At 36.0% G+C, this 12,848-nt stretch overlaps 1 protein-coding gene across 7 annotated transcripts in view; it reads left to right on the top strand.

Annotated features, from left to right (window-relative positions):
• The window catches only part of BOLL (boule RNA binding protein), a 61,545-nt gene that overhangs the window by 22,556 nt on the left and 26,141 nt on the right, over positions 1–12,848 (top strand). For 5 of the 7 annotated variants that reach the window (XM_081581576.1, XM_081581575.1, XM_081581577.1 and 2 more), the window contains exon 7: positions 6,066–6,137. The exons of the other annotated variants lie outside the window; for them this stretch is intronic. In XM_081581576.1, coding sequence (XP_081437702.1) covers positions 6,066–6,137 — 72 coding nt within the window. The remainder of the gene's footprint in view (positions 1–6,065; positions 6,138–12,848) is intronic. 7 annotated transcript variants of the gene reach the window in all.

Genomic DNA, 12,848 nt, shown 5'->3' with positions numbered 1-12,848 from the left:
TGCGTGTGTGTGTGCGTGCTCATGTGTGTGTAACTGAATCAGTTTGCTGTGCACCTGAAATTAACACAACATTGTAAATCAACTATACATCAACAACAAAAAGTTTAATAAGATGAAGTATTTTCAATGCAGTTTTTAAATTGCATATACTACTTATAAATTGCTCATGATTTTTTTAAATTTAGCCATTAAGGTCCTATCTTTATTCTAATCAATTTGCAAGACTTAATATGGAATCAAAACTTTATTATTTTATATATAAGTTTTCCATGGTATTTTCATCTTTCTCACATTTGTAAGTTTAAAAGTTTTATGACTAAATGAATTGTTTTTTTTATTTTACTTCATCACTTACAATGTTGCCCCCCTAGAGATCTGAAAACTACTCAGATTTACTTTCTACTAGTTATTCCATGATTTCATTTTACTTTATATTTAATTCTTTAATCCATTTGGAGCTTTCTTGGGATATGTTTTGTGGTCATATTCCACAAATTCAGAGAATCACATGTGGAGTTGTTTTTTTTTTCCTGAACAGAAATAGACAGTACCTGGAGATCTACATTTAGCAGATCTGAGATTGGAATATATATAAATGAATAAAGTTCTATAAATATAATAAATATATTGCTCCTCATTATAATATATGGAGGGCTTCCCAGGTGGCACAGTAGTAAAGAATCCACCTGCCAGTGCGGAAGATGTGAGTTCGATCCCTAGGTTGGGAAGATCCCCTGGAGTAGTAAATGTCAACCTACTCCAGTACTCTTGACTAGAAAATTCCATGAACTTAGCAGCCTGCTGGGCTGCAGTCCATGGAATCACAAAAAGAGTGAGCGTGCAAGCATACGCATACAGTAATATATTGAACATACAATAAATGCAGTTATTATTTATTATAATACATTGCCCTATTTAGAAAAGTTACGTAACAGTAAATAAATAATAGAGTATAAAATTTTTTAAAAAGGACTGTATTAACCATCTAGATTTTGTATATATTGTGTGAGAATTTGTTTAGGACAGTGGTCTTCAAAGTTTTTTGCTTATATATCCTCTAAAGGTTTTTTGAAAAATTTGGAATACTCTCACTCATTTTAAGCTGAAATCTGGAATTTACCAAATTTTAAAATAGTTTAGACATATTATATTAGGTTGGTGCAGAAGTAATTGCGGTCTTGCATTGTTGAACTTTGCCGTTTGATATTGGAATACACTTTTAAATGTGGTTATGTTACACATCATTTTTAATGCACATTTCTTTGTGTTCTTTTGCTAATGACTTAACTACTTGCTGTTTATTTTAGACTAGGGAAATGATGTTAGAGAAAAAGCAAATTTGAGCAGTTTTCTTATTTAAGTTCAAAATGAGTCTTAAAGCAGTAGAGACGACTTGGAACATCAACAACACATTTGTCCCAGGAACTACTAATAAACATAGAGTGCAGTGCTATTTCAAGAAGTTTTGCGGAGGAGTTGAGAGCCTTGAAGATGAGGAGTGTAGTGGCCGGCCATTGGAAGTTGACAGTGACCAACTGAGAGCCATAATCGAAGCCGATCATCTTAAACTACACAAGAAGTTGCCAAAGAACTCAGTGTCGACCATTGTATGGCCACTTGGCATTTGACACAAACTAGAAAGGTGAAAAAAAGTGGGTGCCTCGTGAGCTGACCTAAATCAAAAAAAAATTGTTTTTAAGTGTCATCTTCTCTTATTCTACACAACAGTGAACCATTTCTTTAGCAGATGGTGACCTGCAATGAAAATTGGATTTTATATGACAACCACTGACGACCAGCTCAGTGGCTGGACTGAGAAGAAGCAGCTCCAGAGCACTTCCCAAAGCCAAACTTCTAATGAAAAAAGGTCATGGTCACTGTTTGGTGGTCTGCTGCTCATCTGATCCAGTACAGCTTTTGAATCCTGGTGAAACCATTACATCTGACAAGTATGCTCAACAAATCGATGAGATGCACCAAAAACTGCATTGCCTATAGTCAACATAATGGACCCAGCTCTCCATGACATCACCTGACCGCATGTTGCACAACTAATGCTTTGAAAGTTGATCGAATTGGGCTACAAAGTTTTGTCTCATCCACCATATTCACCTTACCTCTCCCCAACGGACTACCACTTCTTCAAGCGTCTCGACAACTTATTGTAGGAAAAACACTTCCACAACCAGCAGGAGGCAGAAAACGCTTTCCAAGGGTTCGTCAATTCCTGAAGCACAGCTTTTTATGCTACAAGAATAAACGAACTTATTTCTTGTTAGCAAAAATGTGTTGATTGTGGTCGTTCCTCTTGTGATTAATAAAGCTATGTTTTGAGCCTGGCTATAATAATTTAAAATTCACGATCTGAAACCACAGTTACTTTTCTACCGACCTAATATATTGTACAAAAGATTTGCTTTAGAATTATTTGTATGAAACTTTGTAGCTATAGATTTCATTTAAGATTGGAAAATGTCTTATGTGTAGTGATGGATGTTGACTAGACTCGTGATTATCATTTTATTCTTTATATATATGTATAATCATGTTATACATTTGAAATGTCATGTAAATTATCTTGCAGTAAAAAAAAATGGAAAATGCCTACTGTATAATTCAGTTAACAAAACTAATTAACCAAATTAGTCAATCAAATAAAACTTTAATTTCTATTAGAAAATTCTGACTTTATTTTTAAGTTCAAATGAATGAATTAATATATATCTCTGTGACCATCATGTAATTTATTTTGTTCCCTGTATTTGAAATAAGGTACTATTTCAAATCCTGCTTAATATTTCTTATACAAGCTCTTTTGCTTTGCTCTTTTCTATTTCTCAAAAGTATTGTCTTCTTGCATTATCTATGTTTGATGCTCTGTTACTGTTTATATTCCAAAAATAAGCATTATAATAAGATCCAGAATGAGTGCGAGTGTGCCTTTCTTTTTTGCTACCAACCCATCTCCCTCCACCCTCATGCACACATGCTCAGTCGTGTAACCCCATGGACTGCAGCCCACCAGGCTCCTCTGTCCATGGACTTTTCCAAGCAAGAATACTGGAGTGGGTTCCCATTTCCTTCTCCAGAGAGTGTGCCTTTCATAGTCAAGGGGAAAAGTAATTGTGAAAGGGGAGTTTTGAAAAGAATTCATTGTGTACAGATATATTTGCAGACAGATTAAATCAGGAAGAAGGCCATATGAAATATCTGAAAATTAATACTATTAAACCTATTCATGCTCATGTACAACTGGAAGGTTTTTCCTTCCTTGCTGTAGGCCGTGACATATGTATATAAGTAGAACTTTACATTTATAGACTTCACATGTATGACTAAATGTTCCTAAATATCTTTCTCAAATGTACCAGTATAAAGGTTTTGTAACAGTTTATGAAAGCTTCAATTTCTCCATAATCTGCCAGTTTGTTGATTTACTAGATATACTAGATTCTTGCAATATTATTGGCAAAAATAATTTTTGCCAATATTTTTGCAAGTATTATTATGAAATGGTATCTTGTTTTACCTTTCATTTGACTAGTTAGTGGTAATTTTAAATATATTTTTATGTATTTATTTACCATTTCAGTTTCTTCTATTGGATTCCTCTTTATATCTTTTACCCATTTTTTTCTGTTAGGATTGTCTTCTCCTTGAGTTCATCATATGAATTCTGTGGGTTGTAAATAATTTTAGTTTGTGCCTTGTCCATTAGCTTTATGATATATACAGTTTTTTTGTTTTAATGTTAATAGATGTATTAATGTTTTATGGTTTTGGCTTTTAGTGTCTTTTTTTAATACTGTGTTGCTGCTTTTCATATCTAGATCTTTAATTTGGAGTTTATATATTGATTAATCCATCCTCTTTTACTTTTTTGAAATTAATCCTCTGTAACACGCCAAGCTTCTGTGTGTGGGAGTCTTTCTGTGCTCTCTATTATGTTCCCTTGGTATATTTGCTTGCCCTGCCCAATTTTGTTTCAATTCCTGTTGCTTTATAAGAAGTCTTAAAATCTGACCGGGCAACAATCTAACTCTTCTTCAGGAGTCCCTCATCTGTCCTTAAGTCTTTGCTTTTATACATTTCATAATTCACCTTGTTCAGCTCTGTGAAGAGACTTTGTTTTTATTAGAATTGTGTTAAATATATAGATTTACGTGGGACGTTTAGGCTTGATACTAAATTCTCCCATTCATAAACAATATTTAGGGTTTCCATCCATCAATAAAATTTTTCTTTCTCTGTAAAAAAAAAAGTTTGGCATATCTTTTGCTTGATTTATTCTTAGGTACTCTAGTTTCTGTTGCTTTTATTATGGTGTATTTTTTTTTAATCACACTGCCTAATAGATTGTGACTGGTGTGTAATAATGCTTTTGATTTTTAAGTGTTGATATTTTATCATTAGCCATGCCAAACTCTCATATAGGCAATCATTTAGAATTCAATATACTTCTATTTCTTTCTCATTTTTCCTCATCAAATTATTGCACTGGCAATGTCTCTGCTACAGTATTTATGTTTTAACACCATAATCTTATTCTTAAAAAAGGAAGAAAGTTCAGTAATTAATCATTAAGGTTTATATGAGTATCTTCCAAAACCTACATAGATATAGATATGTTAAGATACTCTAAACTTTAACCAAGGTTTTTCCATCTTAGCACTGTTGACATTTGGGGTCAGATGATTGTTTCTTTTTTGCAGAAACGGTCCTGTACATTGCAGGATTTTTAGTGGATTCCTAGCCTCCCTACATTTATGAAAACCAAAATACTACCAAATGTTTCCTAGGGGTGCAGTGTCCCACCTGGTTGAGAATTACTGACCTAAATCAATTAAGGAAGTTATTTTTTTACTGTTTACTAAGTTTTTATCCTTAAAGGGTATTGAATTTTAACAATGTAGTTTACAGAAACTACATTGCTGAGAATATCATTTTTTCTCCTTTAATCTGTCAATATAATAAGTTACATTATTATTTTATAATGTTAATCTGTAGTACAGTTTTATTAGTACACAATTGTCTGAAAATTATGCAAAACCATGATACTTTTCTTCAATTTGGGTGGACGGGTGAACACTAAAACAAAACAGTGCAAATTAGATCCCATGTTACAAATTGAATTTTAATTTCTATCGTTAAAGCCTATTTTACCTATTTTGTAATACAGCTTGCCTGTTTTATAATGATCTGGCTTTAAATAATCTATTTTGAGGTTTATTCTATTACTTTGAATAATCAAATGTTATATGTACTTTTATCTAACAAATCACTTGTAAATTTATTAGATGACTAACTTATTTAAATATCAAATTAATAAAATAGAGTTTAACATTCTTCAGTAAATAATGCATTTGCTTTAATTAAATATATAACAAATGAATAGAATGTTGATTATTTGTAAGTAGTGGGAAATTAGTGGCAAATCGGGTATGATTATTCATTCAGTTCTAAATACTGTGTAAACATCTACTGCTTGTCTCTGCAATGGAAATAGTCTATGTCACCTTAAGTCCAGCTGCTAGTTTTCATCCAATATTCTCTTCAGTTCAGTCGCTTAGTCGTGTCCAACTCTTTGCAGCCCCATGGACTGCAGCATGCCAGGCTTCCCTGTCTATCACCAGCTGCTGGAGCTTGCTCAAACTCATGTCCATCAAGTCGGTGATGCCAACTAACGGCCTCATTCTCTGTCGTCCCCTTCTCCGCCTGCCTTCAATCTTTCCCAGCATCAGGGGAGGAATATTTCCCAGCATCAGGGAAATATTCTCTTAGAAACTATATTTATTCATAATCTTTGAACTAAAAGCAACTTTTCTGGTGGTGGTTTTAACATTACTGTGGAAATGAAACCAGATGGAAGTAGAAATACTGTGATAATTTTAATAAACTTGAAGTGGAGTTGCAATAATATCAGTAAGAGGTGGAAAAATTATATTTCCAGTCATAAACTGTAAGTTGACTGGATTTAGGTAACAGTGTAAGATAAACTTTGTCGTAAACAATTTTAAAGAATTTTGCCTAAAATAACTTTTGCTGCTTTTCTTTCCTCTTAACAGTCACGTTCTGTATCTAGTTCCCCTGTGATGGTAGCTCAGCCCGTTTATCAGCAACCTGCGTATCACTACCAGGTAAACATTGAATTACAATGCAAATCTTTGATAGTTTCAGTCCTTTTTTGAATAACTTTCATTTTAGTCTTTCTCATGCAAATAAATACTCGAAATTTAAAAGAGGTAGTTAATTAAGCCTTGATAGCAGTGGTGTTTTCTTTTTTTTTAATGAGGAATCTAAATGTCATATAAAAAGATAGATCATTTACTTGTTATGCTGTTGTCATGTCCGACTCTTTGCCACCCCGTGGACTGCAGCATGCCAGGCTTCCCTGTCCTTCACTATCTCCTGGAGTTTGCTCAAATTCATGTCCATTGAGTCGGTGATGCTATCTAACCATCTTGTCCTCTGCTGCCGTCTCCTTCTTTTGCCTTTAATCTTACCCAGCATCAGGGTCTTTTCCAGTTAGTTGGCTCCTTGCATCAGGTGGCCAAAGTATTGGAACTTCAGCTTCAGCATCATTCCTTCCAATGAAAGACTTATTTTTATCAAATGTAATAGGGTCAGTTTTGCTCCCCTGGCTAACATAGAAATAATTTCCAAGGTATTATGAAAATACTGGACCACAGGCTGATTTTTTTTTAATGTTACTGTTATTATGTCAGTTTCTAGTTATTATATTTAATATATATCGTAATAAAATAAGTAATATTTGTGATTTATATTATGACAGCCTCTTGTAGTTAATCAGCATTCTTCTTTTCATTAATTCTTATGAGAGGTTGAGGGTAAGTAAACTCTAATGCCAGACCATTTTGGTGTTTTGTAAATAAAATGTAATTGGAAAACAGCCATATTTGTTTACATAATTGTTTGTGGCTGCTTTTGTGCTGCAGTAGAAGGGTTGAGTGGTTGCAACAGAGATGCATGGCCTGCAAGCTTAAACTATTTACCCATTAGCCCTTTACAGAAAATGGTTGCCTACTTCTGGTCTATAGCATTCACAAATAAAATCACATTCTTTTATACCTTTGAAATAGTGGAAGACTTTGTTTCTGGGTTTTTTTCTTTTTGAACTTTATTAGACCCATATGAAATATTATGGTTACTGAAATTATTTTTAGTATTAGACTAGGTTTGGGGGAGTTGTTCTTAAATTCTGTTAGTATGCTAAGTATAAAATTATCTAAAGTATTTTATTCACTTAGTAAAAATGAAAGTAACTTGATGGCCTTTATTTAAAGTATATATGTAGCGTGACTATTCCTAATTCAAAATTTTGAGAGGCCCCAAAGACAACATTAGATACTAGGCTGTTTAACAAGACAAACCAAAAATCATGAAACCAGTTTTAGGACCCTTAGCTTATTGCCCATCTTGAGCACATGAGGATGTGCTTACTATTAACCACATCTTGAGGGTGAGGTTAATAAAGAAGACTGGTAATGAGGCTTTTTTAACAAGAGAGTTTAATATTTGTCCCCTGGAATTTGTGAGATAGAATCTTTTAGACCTGTGCATGCATGCTTACTAAGTCACTTCAGTCATGTCCAACTCTTTGTGACCCTATGGACTATAGCCTGCCAGGCTCCTCTATCCATGGGGATTCTCTGGGCAAGAATACTGGAATGGGTTGCCATGCCTTCCTCTAGGTGATGTGGACTATGGAAGCAGAGCCAGAAAAGAAGGCTACAGGGGAAACATCCTGAACGTCTCACAGCAATCAAAGTTTGTCTCCCAAGAGCAAAATAAGAACCTCATAGAAGAGAATCTTTCCAAAAAAGTATAAAGTGACCCCAAGAGAGAAAAAATCTATGTGAAGTAGACCCCTAGAATCTAGGTCTAAAACTGTAGTCAGAAGTTCTCAGCAAGGACATCACCAAAGAAAAAAGTACCTGACAAGAGTCAGCATTTGGAATCTGTTAACATGCCAAAAAGTAATTTTTCCTGATTTTTATCTGGAGGCTAGGAAAACCAGCTCAACACAGTGTTTTTTATTTGTCTATTTACCCTTTGAAAAATTTGTTTTTTATTGAAGTACAGTTGATGTACAATATTAGCTTCAGGTGTACAACATAGTGATTCAAAATTTTTATAGATTTAACTCCATTTATAGTTATTATAAAATATTGGCCAGGACTTCCCTGGGGCACAGTGGTGGAGAGTTCACCTGCCAGTGCAAGAGACACCGGTTCAGTCCCTCATGTGGGAAGTTCCCACATGCCATGGAGCAACTAAGCCTATGCACTATAACCATTGAGTCTGTGCTCTAGAGCCAGGAAGCCACAACTGCTGAGCTCACATGCCACAACTACTGAAGCCCACACACTCAGAGCCTTTGCTCAGAAACAAGAGGAGCCACCTCAGTGAGAAGCCCACGCACCCCAACTAGAGAGTAGCCCCCACTCACCTCAACCACAGAAAGTCCGAGCATAGCAACAAAGACCCAGCACAGCCAAAAATAAATACAATTATTTTTTAAATGTCTATATTCCCTGTGTGGGCTTCTCAGGTGGCACTGGTGGTAAGGAACCTGACTGCCAGTGCAGGAGAGCTAAGAGATGAGGGTTTGATCCTTGCGTCGAGAAGATCGCCTGGAGGAGGAAATGGCAACCCACTCCAGTATTCTTGCCTGGAGAACTAGGCAGGCTGCAGTCCATAGGGTCATAGAGTTGGATACAACTAAAGCAACTTAGCCTGCACGTAGACCCTGTATATCCCTGTGTTGTGTTAGTCGCTCAGTCATGTCTGACCCCATGGACTGCGGCCCTCCAGGCTCCTCTGTCCATGGGATTTTCCAGACAAGAATACTGGAATGGGTTGCCATTACATCCTTATAGCTTATTTATTTTATACATAATAGCTTGTACCTTTTAACCCCCATCTTCTTTTTCCTTCCCTCTTCCCTCTCACCACTGGTAAACACTAGTTTTAACAAAGTGCTTTTAAAGTGCCAGGGGTGAGAAAGATTGAAGTTGCTTTCTGCTTGCACTTTGTGGAGTCCAGCTCCTCCTCCATTAATTGATTGCATATGTACATACATGACATAGATGTATTCTGTAAAGTTTCTAATACAGTTTAACTTTATACTTTGGCTCTGATTTTCCACTTGACACAAATTACAAAACTGGAAGTATATTACCTAGATATACTTGGGAAAGATTTTTGTACCAATTTGTAACATAATATTTTGCAATATAAGAAATAATTTTACTTTGCATATTTCTTTCCAGTTATATATTTATTCATCATCATCCTCCCCTTAAAACTGCCACTTTGATAATCTCTTCCCTTGCTCTTTTTATAAATTCTGAGGTTGATAGCTTTATCAGTTTTTGTTAGTCAAATCAGATAATGACTGGTTCAGTCAGTATTTATCTCTTTTGTATTTCTCACTTCAGAAGTAGATAGTGATTTTATTTATCTAACAAATCTACACATTAATCATGTTATTTCAGATTTTTATTAAAGTATTTTCTTAAGAGATTATCCTGCCTTTTTAAACATGGTGTAAAGAACACAGACCTCACTTGGTTATCATATTGATGTCATCCATTAGCAGTTGATGTGGTCTGCCCGAAATTAACCATTTTGGTGATAGATTCATGGAATCTTCTTATTTTCTGTCTTTTTTACTTTAATAATTAAAAAAGATTTTATTAAAGGTGGAAAATAAGCTAAAACATTTATTATTAAAGAATAATACAACTAATTTAAGAAATAAAAAGACTGTCTTTTCTATTGTCATCTTACAATAAGTACCTTAAATAACTTGACTCTTTTTTTAAAAAAGCTTTATTTAGATATTCATATACCATGTACAATTCACCTTTTCAAAGTATACAACGGAATGCGTGCTAAGTTGCTTCAGCCGTGTCTGACTCTTTGCAACCCTATGGACTATAGCTAGCCCACCAGGTTCCTCTGTCCATGGGATTCTCCAGGCAAGAATACTGGAGTAGTGAGCTGCCATGCCCTTCTCCAGGGGATCTTCCTGACTCTGAGATCAAACCCACATCTCTTGTGTCTCCTGCATAGGCAGGCGGGTTCTTTACCACTAGCGCCACCTGGGAAGCCTGTACAACACAGTAGTTTTTACTAAATTTACAGTTTTGCTACCATACCACCAGGGGGAAGAAAAAAAAAAAGCTTTACCCATTAGTAGGCATTCCTCTTACCCCCTCCTCCCTGTCCTAGGCAACCAGTAATATATCAGTACTTTCTGTGTATAGATTTGCCTATTATGGACATTATATGGCTATAATAGCACATTTTGTTTATCTGTTCATTTGTTGATGGACTTTTGGGTTGTTTCCACCTTTACTCTCTTACAGATAATGCTATTATGAACATTTGTACAGATTTTTTGTGGATTTATGTTTTCGTTTCTCTTAAGTCTTGTAACTAGGAGTGGAATTGCTAAATCAAGTGGTATCTCTATAACCTTTTAAGGATGTGTCATACTTTCCAAAAGGCTGCACCATTTACAGTCCCACCAGCAGTTTATGAGGGTTTCTCCACATCTTTGCACACACTTATTATCTACATTTTTTACTATAGCCATACTAGTGTGTGTGAAGTGATATCACAGTGTAGTTTTGATTTCCATTGTTGTTGCTGTTCAGTCACTAAGGAATGTCCAACTCTCTGCTTCCCCTTGAACTGCAGCATGCCATGCTTCCCTGTCTTTCACCATCTCCCGGAGTTTGCTCAAAAACATGTATCCATTGAGTCAGTGATGCTATCTATCTCATCCTCATTCTCTGCCACTCTCTTCTCCTTTTGCCTTCAATCTTTCCCAGCGTCAGGGTCTTTTCTAGTGAGTCAGCTCTCTGCATCAGGTGGCCAAACTGTTGCAGCTTCAGCTTCAGCATCAGTCCTTCCAATGAATATTCTCGATTTCCTTTAGGATTGGCTGGTTTTATCTCCTTGCAGTCCAGGGGACTCTCAAGACAATCCGAAAGCATCAATTCTTCGGCGCTCAGCCTTCTTTATGTCCCAGTTCTCACATCCATACACAACTACTGGAAAAACCATAGCTTTGACTATACGGAACTTTTATCGGCAAAGTGATGTCTTTACTTTTTCCTATGCTGTCTAGGTTTGTCATAGCTTTTCTTCCAAGGGGCAGGCGTCTTAATTTCATGGCTACAGTCACCACTCACAGTGATTTGAAGCCCAAGAAAGTAAAATCTGTTAGTGCTTCCACTTTTCCCCCTTCTGTTAGCCATGAAGTAATAGGACCAGATGCCATGATCTTAATTCTTTGATTGTTGAGTTTTAAGCCAGCTTTTTCCCTCTCCTCTCATCCTCTATCATGAGGCTCTTTTTAGTTCCTCTTCGCTTTCTGCCATTAGAGTGGTATCATCTGTATATATGACATTGATATTTCTCCCAGCAGTCTTAATTTCAGCCTCTAATTCATCCAGCCTGGCATTTCGCATGGTGTACTTTGCATATAAGTTTAAATGATTAGTGTGACAATATACAGACTTATTGCACTCCTTTCCCAATTTTGAACCAGTCCATTGTTCCATGTCCAATTCTAACTGTTGCTTCTTGACCCACATACAAGTTTCTCAGGAGACAGGTAAGGTGGTCTGGTATTCCCATCTCTTTAAGAATTTTCCACAGTTTGTTGTGATCCACACAGTCAAAGGCTTTAGCATAGTCAATGAAGCATAAGAAGATGTTTCTCTGAAATTCACTTCCTTTCTCCATGATCCAGCAAATGTTGACAATTTGATTTCTGGTTCCTCTGCCGTGTTTTTAAACCCAGTTTGTAGATATGGAAATTCTCAGTTCACATAGTGCTGAAGCCTAGCTTGAAGGATTTTTCACACTAGCATGTGAAATGAGCACAGGTGTATGGTGTTTTGAACATTCTTTAGCATTGTGCTTCTTTGGGAGTAGAATAAAAACTGACATTTTCCAACCCTGTGGCTGCAGCTGAGTTTTCAAAATTTGCTGACACATTGAGCGCAGTACTTTAACAGTATCATCTTAGGATTTTAAATGGCTCAGCTAGAATTCCATCACCTCTGCTAGCTTTGTTTGTAGTAATGCTTCATAAGGCCCACTTGACTTCACACACTAGGATGTCTAGCTCTAGGTGACTGACCACACCATCGTGGTTATCCTGGTCATGAAGACCTTTTTTTGTATAGTTCTATGTATTCTTGCCACCTCTTAATCTCTTCTGCTTCTGTTAGGTCCTTAATGTTTCTGTCCTTTGTTGTCCCTATCTTTGCATGAAATGTTCCCTTGATATCTCCAGTTTTCTTGAAGAAATCTCTAGTCTTTCCCATTCTGTTGTTTCCCTCTACTTCTTTGCATTGTTCATGGAAGAGGTCCTTCTTATCTCTCCTTGTTATTCTCTGGAACTCTGCATTCAGTTTGGTTTACCTTTCCCTTTCTTCCTTGCTTTTCGCTTCTCTTCTTTCCTCAGCTATTTGAAAAGCCTCATCAGACCACCACTTTGCCTTCTTGCATTTCTTTTTCTTTGGGATGGTTTTGGTCACCACCTCCTATACAGTGTTAGAAACCTCAGACCATAGTTCTTCAGGCACTCTATCTGCCATATCTAATCCCTTAAATCTATTCATCACCTCTACTGTATAATCATAAAAGATTTGATTTAGGTCATACCTGAATGGCCTTGTAGTTTTCCCTAGTTTTTTCAATTTAAGCCTGAATTTTGCAGTAAGGAGCTGATGATCTGAGCCATAGTCTGTTCCTGGTCTTGTTTTCTTGCGGACTGTATAGAGCTTCTCCATCTTTGGCTGCAA

The sequence above is a fragment of the Giraffa tippelskirchi genome, chromosome 3 (genome assembly GCF_054371585.1).
Source record: "Giraffa tippelskirchi isolate mGirTip1 chromosome 3, T2T-mGirTip1v1.2.pri, whole genome shotgun sequence".
Taxonomy (NCBI): Eukaryota; Metazoa; Chordata; class Mammalia; order Artiodactyla; family Giraffidae; genus Giraffa; species Giraffa tippelskirchi.
The sequence above is the reverse complement of the archived record's forward strand: the minus strand, read 5'-3'. Positions and strand labels throughout refer to the sequence as shown.